General features: G+C 47.4%; 1 protein-coding gene across 1 annotated transcript in view; it reads right to left on the reverse strand.

The window, feature by feature from the left end:
* The window catches only part of LOC149352684 (uncharacterized), a 290,443-nt gene that overhangs the window by 88,393 nt on the left and 179,195 nt on the right, over positions 1-22,855 (reverse strand). Inside the window, exon 5 of the mRNA XM_089581905.1 lies at positions 8,332-8,459. Coding sequence (XP_089438031.1) covers positions 8,332-8,459 — 128 coding nt within the window. The remainder of the gene's footprint in view (positions 1-8,331; positions 8,460-22,855) is intronic.

Here is a 22,855-nt window from a genome sequence, read left to right on the forward strand (position 1 = left end):
CGCGCTGACGGCGTGAGCTCAGCGCGCTGAGGTCACTTTTATGAGAAACGCCAGTATGCCCGAGCTTACTATAGGCCGGGGCTTTTACAAAGTGCCGCCGCGGTGGCTCAGTGGCTATGGTGCTCGGCTGCTGGCCCAAAAGACGCGGGTTCGATCCCGGCCGCGGCGGCTAGAATTTCTTTGGAGGAGAAATTCTAGAGGCCCGTGTGCTGTGCAATGTCAGTGCACGTTAAAGAACCCCAGGTGGTCGAAATTTCCGGAGCCCTTCCCTACGGCGTCTCTCATAGCCTTAGTCGCTTTGGGACGTTAAACCCCACAAAACCAAAACCATTTACAAAGCTAAACATGCCACGTAAGAACGAGGACATAACAACTGTTACTTCGCGTTTCCTTTTATTTGGCAGAGTATTTGGAAGCCTTATTATTTTTTAGCAATGAAGTGTCGGTTAAAAATGACCATGGAGGAAGGAAAGAATTCAGGAGAGGCCGTTACGTGCACATTTTCTGAAGCCTGGCGTAAAGGCTCCCCTCTGCTCCCCTGCCCCCCTCCCTTCCCTGCTCCTCCCTCCCTTATTGGCCTCCATCTCAGCTCGCTTGCGCATGCGCAGCAGGCAATGTAGCAGACGACACTGCTGCGCCCAGCGTTACTATTGGCTGCGCCGTCGGCCAACGACTCCCAGTAGTCCTTGCGAAAGCGCGTGACTTACGACACACTTTTTGGTGTTTACCTCGGATAGCGAGGGCTTCTTCTGAGCTTTCCTTCTTCCATGGAAATAACCTACGCAGAAATTTCGCGCCAAAAACACACAGCACAATAGGAAGTCAGGACACAGAGGCAATCGAAAAGACTACTTTACTCACACGCACACTTGATAATGTATTTCGACGCATTATCCCCACGAATGTGGGCCGACGCGCAACATGGAACCTAATTCAGAAAGACCTGGCTTCTCTGCATCTTGCTCCAAGTTGAGTAACGACTGGCTGATAAACGAGCTGCAGGACTGGGTAGCCAGCTGGGTTAGTTGATACTTATCATAGCTTTTGTTTTCATGTGCGGTATCTTTTGCTCGAGTATACTTCTTCTATTCGCTAATAGGACGAAAGTGCCAAGAATCTCAGCGGCCGCGAAGGAAGAGGAATCCTTTAAAATAATCGATTCACGAAAAAATATTCTCTGGGTTTGCCGATCCACTGATGCTCATATAAAAGGGTCTGAAGAGTAAAACAAATGTTTAACCACCGAAAATGCGATGTTACGACGAAATGTGTCTCTTTTAATATCAAAATTTATTCGCTCTGGAAACAGAAAGTGCTTGTCGTCTGCTCCAACGTAAATGACGGCAGTAGAACCTCTTTGTGCAAGTACTCGAGCAAGTATTCCACTCTTAACCAGAAGTCATTGCTCTTACTTTCACGCATTATTGACAAAGAAAAGGTACTCGAACAAGACAAACCTATTCATCTTTATCACTACGCTTCGGGATTGAGAAAAATCTAGCCACACCGCAGAGCTTCTTTAACGACCACGACAAAAAAATAAAGGACGCAGGGGAGCAGAGTTGCGGTCGAATAGCGGAGCGCCGAAGAGAACTGCCGGAGTGTTTCCCCAGCGGCTAAACTGCGCTCGCGTTAAACGAGGCCCGTAAAAGCAGCAGTAGAAACAAGGCAGCGCCAATTTCACTGAGAGGCGCGCAGTGCGCGGCGGAGCGCGCGCTCCGTTTCGGCTGTTTGCGTGCGCATCCCGGCGCGGCCACGGTTGCGCGCGTACTTTATTTTGCGTCCGCTTTCGTGTCAGAGGTCCGCAGAGGAGCTAAAAAAGGGAACCGGCGTGGGCCGAGAAAGGAGGGGCGCTCCCAGCTCTCGAGGAAGAGGGGGTCGCAGCGGCCCTTTGGGGGCGTTCTTTTCGGTACTTCCGCCGCAACACCAAGCATTCCTTTTCTTTTGTCGGCGTCGCTTCGAATGCGCGCCGCTTTCTCGCGTGCCGCGGCACATTTCCAGGCGGCCCCAGGTCGAGACAGAGAGGAATCCCAATGAATCGGCGTAGGACACGGCGCCGACGTAGGCGCGCAGTTCGGCAAACGAAAGGGTCACCGGGCTCGCGGCCGAAGACGGCTGCAGACTTCGCCCGGGCCCGGGTGCGCGCGGCGCCGCCGCTTGCTCGCAGCGCCCGTAGCAGGCAAATGGGTTGGGACAAGCGCAAACACGGGTAGACTGGCTGCGGAGCCCAGGGGAGCGTAGCGGCGCAGATCTCCGCCCATGATTGATCAACAAACATTGACACTGGAGGGCGACCCGTGAGAAGCAACAAAGCTCGAGGGCTCATGTTTATTTCCAGGCACGTCCGCCGGGCCGCAAACGCCTGGGCCTCCGGGAAATAAAGGGGCGAAAGTGGAAAGCGCACGCCACGGCGGCAGCAGCAGCGGGCCTGATTGTTTCGGCGCTTCTCCGCGTGAGCAGACCACGCGGACACGGTGCCGCAAAGTGCGGTCATAATTCCCCGAGTCAAGCGCTGCGCGCCCCTGGCCCGAGTCCCGCGGGAACTCGCGGCAACGACGGCTTCTGATAAAGGGAGCCTTCCCGACACTTCTGCTCAGGAGAAAGTTAGGGACTGTAGACTAACGAGGAAATGTCGACCCGTGCAATGCCAAGACAACTGACAACTGTCATGAGTTGTTGCTGGTAACATTAGGAGGCAGTCAATGACGTCCTCCTAAACCCACTGCTTTTCAAAATGTAACCTACATATATAGCCAGGAACCTGGGCGCGCGTACCATACGAATACATTACCAATACGACCAGTAGGAGCGCAATACTTGAGAGAGAGAGAGAGAGAGAGTTTCGCGCAGTCAGCAGCTTGCTTGCAGTCTTGCACAAAGCGAAAGCAGCTACTGGCAACGTGCGCCCCTACCCCGACAGATGGCGAGCAACCAGTTCGTACGCTCTGCGCCTGTAGCGCTATCTGTAACGGAGGTGAACGGGATGTCCGGCCTCTGTGCGACACTTGAGCGCGGTAGTGCCACTGACGTCAGCAGCAATTTTGAGCTTGCCAAAGCTGGGTCCCATGATATATTACCGGATTCCAGCGTTCTCTAATTTCGGTTCATCGGTGCAATGAATAGATTAGCGTGTAGATTAACTTACAGGATCAGAGGAGGGCAGTGCCGGTCACACTACGAGCCGTCTCAAGCCGCAGCGCTAACAACACTCAACCTGGTCATCCGGACCGAAAGTGCGTGCAGTTAACCTTTTTTATTGTTTTTGTTTTTGAACTTCTCTGCCTTCCATAAATTTTATTCGCCTTCCAGTCCCACTGCATGCTTTCGATGAGTACCTCAGCCACAGCTACTGAGAGCATTTTGGAGCGGTTGTCATCGACCAGGTGCCAAGAGAGTAGAAAGGGAAAAGAAACAGGTTCAGAAGCCCGTGTACTGTGCGATGTCAGTGCACGTCAAAGAACCCCAGGTGGTAGAAATTTCCGGAGCCCTCCACTACGGCGTCCCTCATAGCCTGAGTCGCTTTGGGACGTTAAACCCCAATAAATCAAATCAAATCAGAGAAACAGGTTCTCAGCACAGCAACCCCGACGGACCAGGTAAAGAGAATGTTTTTGACAGCACGCAGGAAGCAGTCGAGAGTAATTCACACGCCAACAACACGTCCTTGCGGTGCGCACAATGACAAACGCTGCGCCTGCTCTTAATGCGAGACGGTGAATGCAAGAGATGTCAAAGCCCTCACTCAAACTCTTCCAGAAATGTTCCTTCGAAGCGAAGCACTTGCTCTTATGAGCTACACGGTGGTGTTTCGCTGTTTCTTGCCGGAGCCATTACGCTCTTGTATCATGCATGACTAAACTGCGTCAGCTCAAAGAAGCTATATTCTGAAATTGAGAAAGAAAATTTCGTGCGGAGTAACCTGCGGAATAACATCCCATCAATACTTTTATTTTATGTCATGCGACTGAATTTACGCGCAAGTGTTTATAAAACAATTTAGGAAGCGTTATGGCTGCCTAGAACATCATGTGCACGCAAGAAAGAACGGGCCTGCGCGCAAAATGGCAGCAGTGAGTGATTACCTGCAGTCCGACAGGATATGAGGAAAAATTGTTACGGAAGGCTCGTCGCTCAGCTGCTCGAACGTGCTATTTCGTATTCCAGAAAACGCGACGAGAAAGGCGTGAGAAATATTTGACGCCTTCGAGTTGCTCGCCCGTTTGACGCGGCGCCGCGCAGCCAGACGGGAAAGGGAAAACGCTCCACGGGAGGCTGGAGCGGCTTGCAGCCTCTAGCATTCCGCTCGCGCAAACAGGGCAGAAATTTAATCTCGCAGGCCGTCCTAATACCGTCTCTCATTTTTCTTCCAAAATGTCGATTCGGTGTTGCTGCTTTCTCTTCACGCATGTCCACGCCTCCCGTCGTTTCGGTTCTTGCTTCTTCACTTCAGTGCGACGCTCGCGTTGCAGAAACGTTATTCGCAACGCATTTTGACAAGTCGCGGAGATCGCTCTACTCCTCTTGATGGGCACGGTATTGGAAACAGTATACGAATTCGAGCGAAGCAAGATTTAGTTGTTGGGCTGTGAGAAAGCTCGCGAAGAATGATCGCGAGTCTGAGAGGCTGTTCATGATCAGAATTACGGCAATGACCGCTTCATGACACACAGTTTAATACCAAGGAATCGCGACTAATGTCTGAATGATAGTACCCAGTAGCGGCCTACTATCTCAAAAGAGGGCTGCTACACGAGAGACACGGGCGTAGATGTCGTTTCATCCAAGCAGTTGATCGCACGTGCATTCATAGGGCGCGCTTATGCGCTCACATACTTGTATGCGGTTTGAATGTGAGCAATACATCCTTACGTAGGAGTAGTATCCACGTATAAATGCCGCACGCGAGGCCGGTAGCTATAACCCGGATCCATCCAATTAGGGAAATATTCATCGCATGTACAACCAATGGCTGAGAAGTTTTGCCTGTGATTTCAACGTTGAGGGTTCGACTTCCCGCGGCGAATCCATTTTACGAGAATCAAGCGAAAAGAAGAAAACGCGCCGGTCGACCGAAATATTCGCGCACGCCGAATAACCCTCCATGTTAAAGAAAATAAATCGCGTAGCTCTGTGCGCGCCTTTTTAGGCAGAATGAACTACTTCATCGGGACAGAAATGGCGTTAAATTGAATTTTGGAAGTTAAAGAAAAAAAAAATGACGATAGAAGCAGCAAAAACTTGTTGCTGTCGACTTGGCTATAATCCCACCATACACACGAGCTATTTGTTTGAGCACCCCCCCCCCCCCCCCCCCCCCAATACCTGCAAAATAAAAGGCAAGTGCAGAAAAAAATATTTCTTAATCCTATGGGTCTTCCGAACTGATGATTGAGCAATGTGCACAGTAACGAATGTATCCGGTTGCAATAGAAGCTTATATGCATGCAAAAACGTTTTTGCAGGCTAGTTGGTACATTACTGGAATTCGATTTTTAGCGGAGAAAGACACCACAGGAAGGAACTAACTTGACAGGACAGAGCGCTAACTAACAGCTCGGTTTTTACTGACAGATCACTCTCTTTTATGCAGCAGCTGCTCTTATCAACAGCGTGAAAGAAAAGAGCAGCTTCTATTATCTACGTACGCAACACTGCGGTGTCGCAAGGGCGGGAGTGCAATTGCTGCGTGTTCGAATGTGGTCAATCATTTTGTTGCCCGATTTGTTTTCAACGCCTTTTGGGCGCTTCCTTAACCTCTCACTAAGGCACCTATCAGTCTGGCCAATACACCACTTAGCACAGGACAGCGGCATGGAGTAGACGACGCTCTTCGAACACCTCAGGAAGCGCTGTTGATGATGCAGCTTCCACAACCGGGCGCAGCGCCTTTCAAGCGCAGGGTACCGGTCATATCTTTCGGCATCTTCTGCCGAAAACCTTTTGAAACACAGCGCTGGCGGACAACGGACGAGAATGAAGACACACAGAACACACACAATGCGCTGACTATCAACATTTATTGTCAGAAGGCCGATTCGATAAATTTCTTATCCCACGTATGCCTTTAGCCTTCTGGTTTTTCAGACTCCATTGCCTTATTTTGTTTTTTTTTCTCCCATAACCGTGTTCCGCTAGTGGCCACACACCTAAGCATCTTCGTGTTTTTCTTGTTTTTCCTGTGTTTTTATTGTGTTCTGCCCGCACAGGCTTTTCCTGTTTTTTATATCTTTAAGATTTAGCTCTTTGTCATGCAAAGGTGTGTCCATGGTACTTTAGGTTTTTTACACTTTTAAACTTTTTAGCCTTTCCCCATGTCACGGTTTTCGGTGGTTTGTTGATTGTGCGCGGCTTTCGCCACGTTGTCGGTTTTAATGTTTTATGACTTTACTCTTTCTTTGTCTTCTTTTCAGCTGTGTTGTTTGTTGGCATTCATCGGCATCTTTTTTAGACGTGTTTTAGATACGCGTCACGTTGTTAATTTGTGTTTATCTTTTGTGTGTGTTAATGCACCTGCTCCAAGTCTTCAGTCTCCCGGTTTTTCCACCCCTGTGGGTGATGATTAGAATAACGCCCGCCATCTTCGGGCGAGTGCCACGGTTTCCTCATGCGCACCACTCCCTCCTTCCTCTTCCCTGCATAAGGCGCGGATCGGCCTTCTGACAATAAATGTTGATAGTCAGCGCATTGTGTGTGTCGTCTGTGTGTCTTCATTATCGTCCATTGTCCGCCAGCGCTGTGTTTCAAAAGAATGCTCGACCAACTCGCCCAGGATCACACCTTGCTGAAGACCTGTTGAGCAAACCAGCTAGCAGGCCTGGTCAAATCGATCGAAACAAGCTGGCGGATTTCGCACAATCTTACGAAGATCGGTGCGAGGGCTGGCGTCAGAGTGATTTTTTCCGTACCAGAAAAACACTAGAATATGCAAGAGAGCGAATGTGGAACACACGACTGCCGCTTGTTCAAACCGTCATGAACAGCGCTTCGTGAGGTGCTCTATGAGCGTAACCTACTGGAATGAAGCTGACCATATTCTGATATTATTACATGTATAACTAGGCCAAAGTGCGCCTTTGCACAAATATTGAGAACGTTACACTGTAATATGCATTGAAACCTGTCCAATCTTGAGAACCAGATGAACATGTCTTTTGTACTGCAGACTTTTTTTGGAAACAATAAGCTCCCTTAAAAGAAGCTCGCTAAGCTGCTGCGACCAGGAAGGCAAACAATGACGATGAACTCCTATGACTCCAGCTGCACAAGTTTGCACCCAGACCATTTTTAACCAAATGCTATCATGATATATCGCCTGTTCAGCCCGGAAAACTCTCAGAACGCGTCCTAGACAAGCATTTTTCCATCTGTACTCAACAGACTGCCGTGGAGCGGGCGTTAGATTAATACCATCCAGAGAGATGGCAAGAACATGGCTTACTTAACCAAATCCCTAGCTTTGGCAGAAGTAATCGTACCACCCTATCTCCTCATCTTCGGTCGTCTCGCGTGCCCATTCATCTGAGTTGTATTTCTGTTGCAAGGCGCAGATGATAAGCCACGTGGGTTTCTTTTTTTTTGTTTTTGTTTTTAATCAATCTTCTGCATAAGGGTTGTGCTGCCATCTGGCATTGCGATCCCGTTTATATCCCACCCAACTTTGTGCAATGCACCGCTACACGCACATAAGAAAGAATATAATGATGGTGAGCACAGTAGTGACTCGGTCAGTGTAGACTGCATATCGCGCAAAAAACAAAGAGGCTGATATTTTTACCCTTCTTTACACGGGACACCAGATAGCCCAACAGTGGGAATGCAGTGGCTGGGAGTTTTCGTATTTGAAGGATATGAGCAGTATTTGGGGAAAAATAATCACGCTTCGAATTTTCGCTTGTGCAGACAGGGCTAATATTTTTTTATCGTTAAGTAAATTGCCTTTTTTGCCGTAGGTTATGTTTAGGCGGTGCTTAAGCACGATTTTGTGAGAATACTGTGCCTGCAGAGCACACAGCGCCCTCCACTACGAACTAGAGAATCACGTGTCTATTTTATTTGCGATTAAAGTTCATGCCATTGTAATATTCTTGTAATGTGCCTTGTATTATAAACCTTTCTGCCCCTTTAATTCACAGCTAGAGTGAATATATGAATACGGAATTGCAGTGTAAACCCTAATCTACTTCTTCTCATAATATTGAAGCTATCGCACGGTCCGGTAAAAAATATTGTGAAGATGTAAAAAAGTGCCACCGTTCTTGCTTCTTCCATTTTATTATTCCGATTACGAAATCAAGAAAAAAGAAGAAAACAAGGATGGAGATGAGGTCCTACCTGCAAGATGGGTGTTGTGCCTTCCGGAGCCTCGAACAGGAGAGTCAGCTTCGGGCACTCCAGCTGTTTTTTGTCCAAGTCACTGCTTTGGATGACGGCATAGTGCGCTCGGTAGAGGATTAAACATTCTGAAAAAAAAAACGAACAAACAGACATGAAACGTGAGATATTTCATGTTTTTTTAAAGTACGCGCTAAAGAAAATTATAAGGCCGCATGCATATACTTAAATTATGAATATTTTCGGACACAAATGCACATGCTCACAGCTGTGAGCATGTTTGTACTAGGTTCACAGTAGTTGATATATGGCACAGGAAGGCATTTGTACGTGACGGGCTGACAACAGGCAGCAATGCGCCCCAGTGTATTGAGTCACGAGCTAGCGAATTCTCGCACGTGCTTGTGCAACCATTTAAGGCTCGGGCTATATTCTCGCGTTCCAGCTTTGTGCTCACCTAGCTGTGACCTCAACGACCGTCACCGTTCCATCAGTGCGACGGTGTGGTGACTGGAAGTCTTCGAAAATAAGGAACGCTTTTCACCAGCTCTGCGGTGACCTCAACGGGGGAAAAAAAAATGCTCTGAAATTCGGACATTGCAGACAAAGCCCGGGCAGCTACAGTACAGATGTCTAGAAACCACACATACAGCGACTCTCTTCTCGCATATTGCCTGCGAATGAGCCAAAATTAAAAATTAAGGCATATGTGTTGCAATTGCCTCTTTATTTACAGAAAAGAAATACAAGGTGAGGTTTTAAAAAGAACAAAAAGAATGCTGCCTCAGCGCCCAATTATCCTCTGTTATGCTTCTGTGCTGCGTGTTTCGTCCTTGTGCTTTGTGTTTCTAATAGGAATGTGTACGAAGACATCCAACTCACATTCTTTTATGTTTATATATTTTCTGCACTCGTTCAAAAGACAAGTCAAGCGACAGTGAGTCAAACCTTTCATTAGAGGAATAAATTAACTAGTGTCAGTATGCCATTCTATTACGTTGCTGCCGTCCCAACAACGAAATTTTCAAAGCTCTCCAATAGCAAAGTGCGATGGTAATCACTGAACATACAGAAAGTTGCTCCAAACTCAACTGTCTTGTCCGGCATCGCGTAACAGCTCCCCGTTGTCTGAACGCGCGTGCTGTCAGTTTTCCAACATATTGCTAGGGTGTAATCGATATTTCTCGAAATTTTTCTATGAATGAAAGGCTTAGCCAAGAGAAGACTAGTGGAGACGACAGGAAACCTGTAACTGCGTGTTCCGTGTTTGCTTCGGTATAACTTTCATTCAGCTATTTTTTTTTTGGTATGGTGTTAATGTTCCAAAACTGGACGTGGGTAATGAGAGACGCCGCACTGGAGACCTGCAGATTGTTTTCGGCCACCTGGGATTCAAATTTCACCTCCATCGCAATGCGACCGCTACGGCCAGGATTCGGTCCTGCGGGTAGCGCGCTCAGCATCCGAACGCCACAGCCACCAAGCTCCCGCGGCGGGAGTTGCTGTTCTCAAAGTATAAGGTTGGCTGTTTTGCATGGAAAAATGATTTCATGTCTATATATTTTTTTCTTTTTAGTTGGCTATTGTTGTGTTTTTCTAGATTTTTATTTCCCTGTAGTTGTTGGTTTCCGTTGATGTTTTGGTGCTGGTTAAGCAACACTCCGCATAAGTCGTACTAATGAGCATTCCTTCCTTGTATTTTCATTTTTGCTGTGGCCAAAAGTACGCCTAAAAACCACATCAACGCTCTTCTTTCTGCGCCTGTAAAGCGTGCTTCACCTTTCTTGGGATAACTTAGCGGCGGAGCCGCATACAACTACCCACACCTTCCCCTCAAGAGGAAGCTACTTTCGCAGCATCAAACATTAACGGCAGAACTAGGCATTCTGCCTGAATAATTTATGACATTTTTATTGCTTATGTTGAACCGGCAAAATATCCGCAGCTGTGGGATGATGTAGCATGCACGTGTGATGAAAAGGAGTTTCGGGAGAGCCGCAGAAACCGCAGATTCATTAATATTTTAGATACCGGATATGGGCAGTTCCATCCACGAATATATAGGCATCACGCTGAAGAAAATATGCGACATGTATTCGTCTCAGAAAGTGGTAGTGCATGCAATTTAATGGCTGATAAAAAGATTGATACGACATGAGTGACTGCTGTACGGCGAGAAGACTGTAATGTTCATTAATAATGACGTCATTTACCCTTGTCTACAATGTGCAAACGTACCTTCTGACAATTCTGCATTACTAAGGTGATGGCTTCGCGTTTTCGGGGTCCGTAGTTTTAAGTGTCGGGTGCCTGAACTCCGAGTGGCAGATGGAAACTGCATTAACTTGGACGCGTCAAGTACATACCGTCTATACATTTTAACTGAACGTTCACAAGGATGTGTATGGGCGTTTTCTGAACTTGCTTCGAGCTCAGATACACTGACATAATTCTTTCTTAAGCCCGTTTTTATGCAGAACTTGTCGTTTTCTTTTCATTGACACAAAAAGAATGAAACAGTGCTCTTGCGAAGACAGACGAAACTTTTGATGTGGCGTCATACTTGTTTCCGCGTTTTTGTTTCTAATTCCACTGAGTGGACGTATACTCTGCCCTCTGCAGGTTTCCCGCGGTTTTATCGACGAGACCTCATGCCAGTTTCTTGCGATGCCACTGGGTAGTTGTAAACTGGTCGCGATGCTACTGAAGAAGCCAGCTACGCCCCCAGCATCTAAACGGGTCATCAGTTCTTCTACGCGGTATGCGACGCAGTGCATGATTATTCGCCAATAGCGCAGTTAGTTCGGTCACTGCCATCACTGCATGGCATTTTCCCGTTGGAATCATTGCGCCGTTGACTGTAGGCCAGGCAGAAGTGGAGAAACCGTTTCGCGTCGACGTGTGCTTTGATACGGCTGTAGACGTTCTTAATATTACCTAGAAGGAACGCAGGTGGTGCTGCACTTCATGTATCGTGGAGAGGCGCAGAAATGCCGGGAAGATGAGGTTTTGTATTTGGCTTGGCTAATGTTGTGCATAAAACTTGGATTCAGGCATAACAATACCATTCATGTCGCGGCAAACCTCGAAGAAATTTTGTGAAAGTTTCCAACAAAACCTAGCACTTTTGTTAAATTTTTTAAAGACTTGTAAAAGAAACTTAAAATAATTTAATCTGCGCGCAGAGGAGAACATCGCAACGCAGCTGCCTATTCAGAGGCGGAATCCACGTTTTCGGCCAAACACTATCCAAGTCAAATAAGGGACCTCGTCTTCCCGGCATTTCAGCTGTGGATGAAGTGCTTAAAAAAAAAAAAAAGAACTTGCATTGACGGTGGCGCCAGCTTTGCGTGTAGGTAACATTGAGAAAATATGCATTCATCCACGAGCAGTTGCGTTTCTTGGGTGCCCATTCGGGGCTGGCGTGCGCGCAAGCCGTCTCGAATGGCGAGCGCGCATTCGGCGTCCGTGATTGCGTGCCGTGGGCGGCGGCGCGCGCAGGGGCGCTGGCGGGCGGTCGCCGGAAGCGCCGCGCGATGACGGATCACCTTTCGCCTCGTCATCGACCACCGCTGCCGAGACAGATCCATGGACGGCGAGGCTAAACGCTGCACAGCACCGCAGCCCCTCCCTCGCGCTTCCAGCGGTGTGACAAAGCGCCGCACATCGGCGGTGGTGGCGGCGGCGCACCAGGCGGTGGCTTGCCTGCTCAGCGCCGAGAAACCACGGAGGGTGTTTCGGAGTGCCCCTGGCACGCGCAGATGCACTACGGCCGCCATGACGCCCGCCGTCGTACGGTGAAGGGCGCAGTCCTTCATCGTTCCTATGGTACTTCCTTTCGCTCATTTCGGCTGCCAGCACTGTTCGCAAGCATAGATGTTGATGTCCCGCTTTCGTTTTCAGTACACACTGAACTGAGGACAAAGGCGCACGTAGTTCTTGATACATTATACGCCAAAATACGCGTTTCCTATTATAGATGTACTTTATCTCCGCTTAATAGCTAAGTTGCGCAGCATGCACAGAATCCATGGGTCCCGTTCTCCTCACCTTGGTTGCGCGCCCTTTAGTGTCACAGTTCAAAGACTCAATGTTTTATAGATATTGATTAGTTAACCGCGTAAATCGTGCTACACTGTGCTGCTGTGATTATATCATCTTAATTTGTATTCGCTATGCCAGATCGGTTGGCCAGTCTGCGTCGTGTTGAAAAATGTTTCAACGCGTATCATAGACGTCAACGATGCTTGATCCCATTTTGTGCAAAGTGTATGTGCTAGAAATTTGTCGTTAGTTCTCTTTTGCTTTCTAAATATTTTTTTTTTATTCTTGAGAAAGTAGCGTTGCTTCAGAGTTGCTACTGCTGTTAACTGAAGGAGACAGTTGTCTGGCCCTGTGTCAGTACTCACACTTGATGCTTAAAAATCTTATCTACTAGTGCTCTGAGCATGGGAATAGTCAACCAACCTCAAATAAACTAGCAAATAAATACTGCTTCGAATATTTCCCGCTGCGTTCGAACAGCGGACGCGTACAAAATCGCGCGGGAAGAGCTTTTGCAGTCAGGCTGCGCAAGACTTCCAGAATGGTCAGGTACTGACAGGTATGTGTTTATACTTGAAAGGTATACGAAAGCAGAAAAAAAATACACAGCTAATCACACAATTTGGTGCGACAAATCTGCGTTAGCAGTACTGGCTGTGAATTTTGTTGCCCTTGTCTGAGTCAGACTTTCGCTCTTTCTCCTCACCCCTTCATCCTTTTTATTTCACTTCCCCGTATTTAGTTCTGCTGTAGTGCTCAACTGCTTTCTGCTAGGCATTCCAGGTCAACTCAGCCAGTCGTACCATGCCACCTGTAGCAGCCGGCCATGCGTGGACACGCAGCCTTTCTAGCCCACGTTCGCTATCTCGCCACGATCTCCACTCCCGGATGCCCTTTTGCTGAGCTGGCGTATTTCTTTATCGCAGTGCTGCAGGTCAAACGGTCAATCCTGGTTAGCAGCCATCCTGTTTGGGCAAGACTTTCAAGTTCACGCTCCCCATCCTAAAACCCTTAGTATTTCACGCCCTCTTCCCCTTAACCGGGGTTTCCTCCTCGGAGTTAAACCCAATTTCAACTCCGCCAATTATGCATTCTGTCCAGACGAAGAAAACTCTTCTTGCCGAAAGGTTGGCAAGCATCCTTCCTTGTTCACTTTGTGTTTTCAAGAAACCCACCTGCCTGCCCTCTCAAACAAGTTGCTAAACAGTTTGTTCTGTAAGTGGAGGTAAGAATTCAAAAAAATAAACACGACAGAAATTGTTCCTACACAGTGCTACTTTGGATTAACACTCTATAAATTGGCTCACAAACACACGCACACAGTAAATAAGTACGCACAGCTTTCTAGAAACAGTTTGTGTTCAGTATTGACTAACTTCCAAACTGTGAAAGCTTCCTTGCCGCAATGGACATTAACTATGCGCGTACGCGGGTATTCCCACAGAAAATACCGTAAGGAAACATACTGTTGGGCTAGTTGTTTTCGGCTCATTCTTGAATTTTAAGGCGCGAAAAACGGACAAAATAGGAAGGTAGACAAAATATGAAGCGCTTCGTCCTGTTGTCTCGCTTCGTGTTTTGACCCCCTTCGTCCCCTTAAAAATCAAGAAGAAAATACCATGTCTATAAAGTGAAAGAAAAAGGTTCATTTATTGCGTTGATGTCTTAGGAGGCTATATGGAAGGATGTCGATGAAACACACAGCAACTATTCAAAACAATGCGTGTGGGATTGCGCTGGTGCTTGACAGAAACTTCTAGGCAGTGCGGTTAGCGTCGTTGTGACATGCGCGTCACGTCAATAATGATGTTGAAATTCCACGAGCGTTCATAAAGGTCACCAACCCCCGTAAGAACCTTTACTTTTTCTGTTCGACACGTGCACTGAGTTTTTATTTTTATGTGAATGAATTATACTCCCGCTCTAGCGCAAGCACGAAAATATATATTGATGCTTGAGTGCTGTGGCGCGGGGATCAGAATTTTAAGCAAACCGAAAGCTTCCTTTCCTGGCGCGGGCAAATTAAAATTGATTACTGGCCGTCTCACCATAATCGCTGCCGTAAGTTATAAGCGGTATCGAAACAAAACCTTTTGTTTTCCATTTTAGCTTATAAAAGATGTAAGATGTAAGCCCCATGGAGCTAACGACACTAGAAACTATTGCAACTAAAAAAAAAAGTGTTTCGAAACGCCAATCGTCGGAGTTCTATTTTTTTTAGGGGTGAGGAAGAGGGGGGGGGGGGGGGGGTAGGTAGGGAAGGGGCATGTGACGTGCTGTGATCTTATGACATTAATTCTTGTGCACCTATCGTCCTCTTTTCACGGCACGTGGGCTAGTCTTTTCTTTCAATATTAGTTGTTATGGCGCGAAATCTTTCAAACTTTACCTTCTGTTAACTTTTTTCTTTCATTTGCTGTAGAATGTGAGTAGACGCCTGTCGTTGGAGGTTATAAGAAATCTCCTGAGTATGAACACAATGTTTCTTTACGGAATTGAATGAGAGGTGCAACCGAGTGAAAAATGGCTGCCATTGCGAGACGCGCACAGGACGCGTATCGCCGAGGGACAGGCAGAGGGGAGAAGCGGTGCTCTGGCGCAAGCGGCTTCGCACGAAATACGCCACTGCCCGCATTTTCTCTGAGTGCCTTCTTGAGGCTGCTATTCCTAATTTATTTCTTGCCGTCTCTTGGGCGCTAAAGTATTAATCTCACTGCTATAGTTTGCCGTCCCTGTTCATTTTACTTCTTTTTTTTTTTCAGAAAAAGTGAAAGCGGAAACGTTTCAGCGAGAAATATGATTATCTATTTTATATCTCGGGCATACTCGGTTCTGTACAACGGCGACTTATTACGGAATAGTATGCGTGGTAGAGAGAAACTACAAATTCGAGACAGTCGCAAAGAGAGAACTACTTTACAACATCAACTACATGCACGACTCTCATGCGCAGCATGTCTGATTTGTGAAAATAATTACAGCACTCACAGTACGGCATGTTCCGGAAAACCTTCCAGGATAATCTAAGATAAGCTGGCTTCTTCGCCAAAATAAGCCTGCAATTTTAACGCAAAAGAAAAGAAGAAGAAAAAAAGATAGCATGTGCCAGGAATATCGCGTTTTAATGTAAAATTTGTAGCGTGTTTCATCAGCTGATGATACGAATAGACAGACAGCCTGTTGACAGACAACGTATTTGCTTGTAGAACTGGAGCTCTGGGAAAATGTCCGTGCTGCAAAATGCGGCCAAATGGTACCACCGCAAAAAAAGAAGAAATGCAATCTATCTGCTTATTTATTTATTACAACCTCAAATGCACCATTAAAGAGGTATTACATGAGGGAGTGGAGTTCAGGGCACAAGTTGATTCGATGGATGATCTGAATGATGGGTCGGAATGAAGTACGACGGCGTTGGGCAAGTCACTGCACTCCTTTGCAGTGCGGACAAAAAATGACGACAGGTGAGCACATGTCCGGGCACGGGGAGAGTAAACGGCCTTCTGGTGGCTCGTGTGGCTGGAGATGCGGTGGGCAGGACTGATAACAGACTTGATCATGTGATGATAGTAAAACTTATGAAAAAGGCATGTAGTTTTGCAATAGTACGGTGGTCTGCTAAGTTTGTAAGGTGAGCATTATCACGTTTCAGTTCAGTGACACTTACATGATAGGAGTAGGCCATGTGAGTGAATCTTGCTGCGCGGTGTCGTGTTGCTTCTAGTAAGTTAGAAAGGTGACTTTGAAGGGGTCCCAAACAGCGCATGCGTATTCCAGTTTGGGACAAGTGAAGGTTAAATAAGCTAATAACTTCATTGATGGGGGTGCTAGGCGAAGGGTTCGGAGAAAATAACCGAGAACGCGACTAGCACCATTAATAATCTACGTTATGTGATGGGACCTGTTAAGGTGGTGGCTTAAATGAGCACCCAAGTATTTATAATCCGTCACAGCAGTGGTTTCGGAGTTAGAGATAAAGTAGTTTGAAGTTAGTTGGGAGGGACGTCGATGAAAGGATAGTAGAGATGTTTTCTTAACGTTTCAAGACATTAGCCATTTGTTACACCAGGTTCTTACGCATTCATTGCGAGATTGTAGGAGCTGAATGTCACGACTGTTGTTCAGTTGGCGGTAAATAATGCAGTCATCTTCGAAAATGCGCACGTTAGTACGTAGGTTAGCTGGTAAGTTGTCATGGAGAGTATGGCTGTAACCATGCAATGCACTGCTGGAAAGTCGGGTAGCACATCCTAGAAAGACCCATAGAGGGTGGTTTCCGCAAACCAGTATGGGCCAGGTGCTTTGGCTCTTCCATGTGCCTCTGTCTTCGCTCGCTTTTGTTCTTCAAGCTAGGCAGCGCTCACGGTCTCCCAAACTGTTTTCATGGCTTGAGAGCCACTGCCAACCTCCGCTTTTCTCAACTGGCCAGCGATGTGGCGCTTAATGTGCTTCCAGGTTCAGCCGCTTATAATTTTCGTAATACGCACCGGGCTCAGCGACCCGGGCCTATCCTCCGACGTAAAGAAAGTCACCTTATATATATGGCCATGTCAGGACAGGTGTTATCCTCGGAAATTTAATAAATTCAATTGATCAATTAAGCTTGGCGTGAAATCAACGAAGACAAATGCTGCAACGAGGTTAATTTGTTACATTTAAAATTTGCTTGTGATAACCGCCTGGCAAAGGCAATTAAGCCTTCGAAGGGAGGTCTCTTAAAATACTTTTTCCCCAAATAAGTACGCTGAACATTAAGGGCCTTTTCATGAATGTACGCATGCGCACTTGTGTCGGCGTATTGCGACCCAAGGCAGCAGCAGTCAGCGGCGTGCTATTGCGCCCGCATGCCCGCCTGCCGTGCGGGCCGGCTCACAACGCTTGCACGCTACTGCAGCATCTTCGGTGTTCTCCTGCGTCCGAAACGAAATTACCTACTCGGACATCGATCAATCGTCTCAGCTAAGGTCTTGGCCTGGGTGCGTGATTCGCTCACAAGAGCCGATTTCTACACACACATTCGTTCCATCACTGCTGTGCTCATTCTCCGCGAATAAAGATATCACACCGCCTACACTGGGACGGAGCTCCGCGCAGTGCAGCTTGTCAGGAGGCGGATCGTATAGTAGCACTCAGAGTCTCAGCTGCATGGACGCTCCTTTCGAATTTGTAAGCAGGGAAGACGGAACAGAAGGAATTGCTTAGCGCGAGCGCCGGATACTAGGGGTTATTTGCGAGAACCATATACTCGGGCCTAAATTTTAATCTGGCTTCAAAACAGGCTTGAGTCGCTAAGCAACACGAAGGGCTGTCCTTGGCAATTTTCAGGCTGGGCACAACATAAAAGGAAGCATAGCGGAAGCGGTAGAAGGAAGAACCGCCCGCTTGACGATGATATCGTCGTCCTCCTCTTAGAGTGAGCCGAGGTAACAAAAGACGGAGGACATTTTAAGCTTTCTTTATGCCTCAATTCATCCACGCCACTGAGGCTGGGCGACAGAATAGAGTCGTTTCAATGATCGCGTCTTGATTTCACCGATGCGAAGCGTAAAATGACACCTGCTGCTTCAGCACATGCTACTCTGAGATGAAGAAAACATAGTTCGGAGAAACGGCCACGGGCTCGAGTGAGTAAAGCTGTCGAATTTGATATCACACTGAAATATGAAAAAAAAAAAACATTTCACGACAAAAGGAAAGGCGCAGTAACTCTCCCACTCACCATGGACACCTCAATCGTGCCGTGAAAAAGGGACAGAAGAGGGATTGAAATGCAGAGAGGCGAAGGAAAAGAGGCGTTGTAGTGGAGGGCTTCGCATTACTGGGGACCACCTGGGGCTTTTTAACGTACACTGAAATCGCACTCCACAAATGCGCATTTTTTTATTTCACCGCCTCCAAATGCGGTCGCCGCGGCCGCGAATTCGATTCCGCGATCTCGTGCAGAGAATGCGAACCACGGTCATACTAACACGGAGCAGGCTAAGGCAGTTAGTCTCCTATCACGTCTTATGTAGCGATAACAAGACCTGAAGCACATATACTAATAAATGCCACTGGTGCGCTCGCGCAAAAAAAAGGGGAAAAAGCGTTCATGTTTGCTTTGCATAACACTTGAAAACGGTTAAAATACCGGCGCATTATCCGTATTACTCTGGCCGCGAATGTGCACAAGGCTGCCAGCTCTCGTAATCGCGCTTCATGCGTGGCCGACAGTTCGCCAGCGGTCCATGCGCTAGAGCTAAATCCGCCGCTATGCAGTCCTGAAGCAGTTTTTACGAGACTAGACGATATGAGCCCCGTTTCTCAAAAGCGTCGCTTCCACGTGCTTACGAGCGGTCAAATCGGCACTGTCACGGCTGATATTTGTTTACATTCTTGTTTATTTTTTTGATGATCATGCCGAGAGCGGAACAAAGATTGAAAGACTCCTGAAAGCTTGCGAGGAGCGAAACGCTGGAGTGTTGCGTGCGTGTGGATACTTCGTTCGCCGTTCTGACGCGAATAGACGGCGCTGGCCGCGCACATTCAACGCATGCATCGCTCATAAGCAAGGCATACGAGAGTGGGAAAAAGGTCAGGCGGCATGTGCGAGCAAGTTACTCGATCAGCAAACGACGTTCAGCGCATCTGAAAGACTAAAAAGAAGATTTTCTTTTTAATGTCGTCGGCCCTTGCTGTCTACAAATTCGAAAAATGGAAGACACGTGCCAGCGTGAAGAGAAAAAAGGTGCGCCCCCCCCCCCCCCCCCAAAAAAAAAAAGAAATGCACAGGGGTGCTCGAGAATAATACGGGCTGTGAATGCGAAAGCATTATGTTTCATCGTGAGCTCGCTTGCGAGGTTCATTAAATATTTGTTTCGCATCTTCTTGTGTGTTTGCGTCCTTCGTTTTTAGTGGCCAGCCCACCACAAACCATTCGTAAAGGCCTTCACGTTAAATGTCTTTGACCTAAAGGCCTTAAACTTAAGGAACTTTACCCTGAAGGCTTTTATCATTCTCGTTATCATTAATGGCTCTAATCATTATTTAGTAACGTATTTAATTATTTTATTACTGCCTATTATCATTGACTATTTGTTAACAATTACCAGTTGACCATCTAATGAGTACTGGGGATGTCACCAGGTTTCTGGACGCCACTTTTTCTGGACAGTGCCGGGTTTCGTAGCCGATGAGCCATGTAATGCTTTCGAATTATTATAACTCTTGATAGATGCACAGACCACTCTCGATTTCAGATTCCCTTTTTTGTTTTTTAGAGCACTTCAGCAGCTCGTGCAGCGTATATTCGTTTCCTACACGCACTCGGCATAATATGGAAGCCCCATTCGAAGACGAGGCAAGTTACGTGCCCCTGTCTTACTCTGCGGCAAAAAAAAAAAAAAATAAAGCCGCTAAGAGGTTTTCCCATTTGGCTTTTTGCCACAGCCATATTTCTACTGGGCTGTTCCAGCAGCTTTCTGATTGGCGGATTTCAAAAAAGGTTCTACTGCGCAAGCGCACTCATGCGCGCTCAACCAAGGTGCAGACAGTGAAAAGGTCTCTACGTACGAGGGGGTACCCAAAAGAAACCGGACTTATTTTTGTTTGAACTTATTTGTTCACATATTAAGCACAGACCTTCAATTTCCTTCAAAGTATTCCCCACTTGCAATGATACGCTTGTCGAATCTTTCATTCCATTTTTCAAAACATTGTTTAAATTAATCTTTTGTGATGCTTGACAGTGCCTCCGTCGTTTTTTTCTTCACCTCAGCAACATCAGCGAAACGCTTTCCATTCACCTATTTTTTTCATTCTAGGAAACGAAGAAAGTAGCACGGGGCAAGGTCGGGAGAGTATGAGGGCTGAGGAATAGGGGTCATGCCATTTTTGGTCCAAAATTGTCGTAGAGACAGGGCTGTGTGAGCAGGGGCATTGCCATGATGGAAAAACCAGTCACCCGACCGCCACAAATCTGGCCGCTTCCACCGCACGCTGTTGCCCAATCTTTTCAAAACATCCAAGTAGAAAGCCTGGCTAACTGTCTGACCCTGCCGAACAAATTTTCAATGGACGACTCCTATCACGTCGAAAAAACAAATCAGCATTGTTTTGAGGTTTGGTTTCACCTGACGAGCTTTCTTGAGGCGAGGGGAATTTGAAGTTTTCCATTGGCATGATTTTTTTTTATTCAGGATTCGATTCAGGAACACTTGAGTTGTCCCCATAGCATCGTCCTTGTACGTCTTTCTTAATATTTCAAGAGTTTCCATTCAACTTTTTCCGAGCAAAAATCAGAATTTCACCGGCGCACGCTGTTCACGAAAATCAGCCATTGCAAAAACGACATTCACACAAAACAGTCGTCACCCTAAAACTCTGCCTAAACTAGTCTGACCTCCTTCAACGACGGAACTCGGCTTACCGACTCTGGAATGTTCGTTCTATGCGCTCCTAGTGGCAAAACGCGCTACCACAGAAGCTTTGCCGACCAAAAAATTTAGTCCGGTTTCTTTTGGGTACCCCCTCGTATGAGGTGTTGGGTAAGCGTTTCCAGATCACATTTTTCGTTGGCAGAGGCTTCCCTTCGGGCGGCAAACGGGTGCCACACGTGTGCTTTTTCCCTGGATGACCGAGCGGTGCGCAGAACACGGCACCATCTCACTTAACCTCGAACGAATCTGGAACTTGTGTTTGCAGCATTGTCACGCGCGGGACTGATTTGTTGCGCGCTCATCGTAGTGAGATACGTATGTATGGACATTAATCCACGGGTGATGACTTTGTATTCTAGTCCTCCGCAATCCACCGAGAAGCTGCTCCGACACAGCGACATTCCGTCTCGTGGTCGTATTTTCAGTGTTCCTCAAGTACAGCTGCAGCGTCAGTATACTGTCAGTTATCTAGTTTGACAGCGGACAGCCGCGTTTCGTCGACAAAGTGTGGGCCTATACCGCCTTTTACAGTAACCGCTGTGTGACAGACTTTTTGAGGTGGTGAATAAAGTAAACGAAAATTCCGCGCTAACCTTCCGCGCACAGCTTCGCGTTTCACGTTTATCTTAAAAAGCTGTAAGCCCGAAATCTTGGCAGCCATATTGGTACACACATGCAAACGACATAGCTTACTTCGAAAGCGTATGGTGTAAGCAACTGGTGAATGGTACGACGAAACAGCGCTGACGGACGGGACGGAAAAAGAAGAGACAGACGTATGCGCTGACTCTTCTGTCTCTTCTTCTTCCGTCCCGTCCGTCAGCGCTGTTTCGTCGTACTATTCAACATGAACCAACCAGCCTGACTGAGACCTCTCCTAAGCAACTGGTATCCACATTTACCCTCGCGCAGCCGAGTGTGATTAGAGATTAGAGGGGCAGCCCCAGCCCGAACGGGTTTCAGTTGCACCTTTTGTTAGACCGCTGTACTATTATCTGCGTTATTGCAAAGACATCCAAAGAATACCGAAGTCGAAGTAATGCAAAGAAAACACAGGATGAAAAATCAACAAAAAATTGGCTGTGGCTTAACTCGGTTATGCCTGGATGTGCGTAGCGAGAGGTACGGTTAATCTTATCGTTTACCTTGGTTATCTCTACGGTTACATCTTCATCGTTTAGCTTGGCACGTCTCAGTGTTTAGGTTTTGTTGTTACCTATCGTTAAGTTATGGTTGCATTAAAGACTAGACATTTTTAAAGTGTAACGCATTTATTTTCAAATTCTTCATCTTGTTGTTTCTCAATAGCCACAAAGACGACCAGATGGTCGGTGAAGTAGCTAGCAGGCGTCTCAATGGCTCCGACACAGTACTGGCGTCGGCCTTGGCACGACATGGCGAACTAAACGACGAACCATACTCATATGAATCTACTCGCCTGGCCGCTTCGTACTTACGACGCCTCTCGAGGCGTGCGGCTCGTTCTTCCTCCGTCTCCTGGGCTCGCTGCCTCCTCTTGGTTTCGTTCCGACGACGAAGCTTGGCTTCTTTCAGTCTCTCCGACTCACTTTCCATATCTGCCGACGAATCCCACCGAGCCGCCCCTTCTATATATACGATGCAACGCCGGCTACTCCTCTGTTGTTCCAACGCGGTTTAACCGGCTCCTCCTCGGACGTCATGCCAGATGGCGCGGCGAGCGGCGCTGCAAGCTGAGGCGGTTGCTAGGCAACGGCTCAGCTCGCGGTGCGGCCACCGGCTACAGCGAAACAGCGAGAATACGGCCAATGTAGCTCTTGCTACAAAAGTTGGGGGCCTTCTTAACCACATTCTTAAAGAAGAAGACGCGATAGAATTTTTATTGCGAAAGCAATACTGCTCGAGGTTTCCGCTCTTGACCGTCGTCCCGGAGAATCCGTCATTGACCTTTAGCGTGACCTATGTGTGACGTCATACCAACTGCGGAAAAGCGGGGCCCCAACTCGGCTCGTTGCGATCGTCCCAGCGAATCCTCCATGCCGCAGCAGCGCGCCGCTGCCGCGAGGGGCGCTCGCTGTACGTGA

The sequence above is a fragment of the Amblyomma mixtum genome, chromosome 3 (genome assembly GCF_055824585.1).
Source record: "Amblyomma mixtum isolate Tamu chromosome 3, ASM5582458v1, whole genome shotgun sequence".
Taxonomy (NCBI): Eukaryota; Metazoa; Arthropoda; class Arachnida; order Ixodida; family Ixodidae; genus Amblyomma; species Amblyomma mixtum.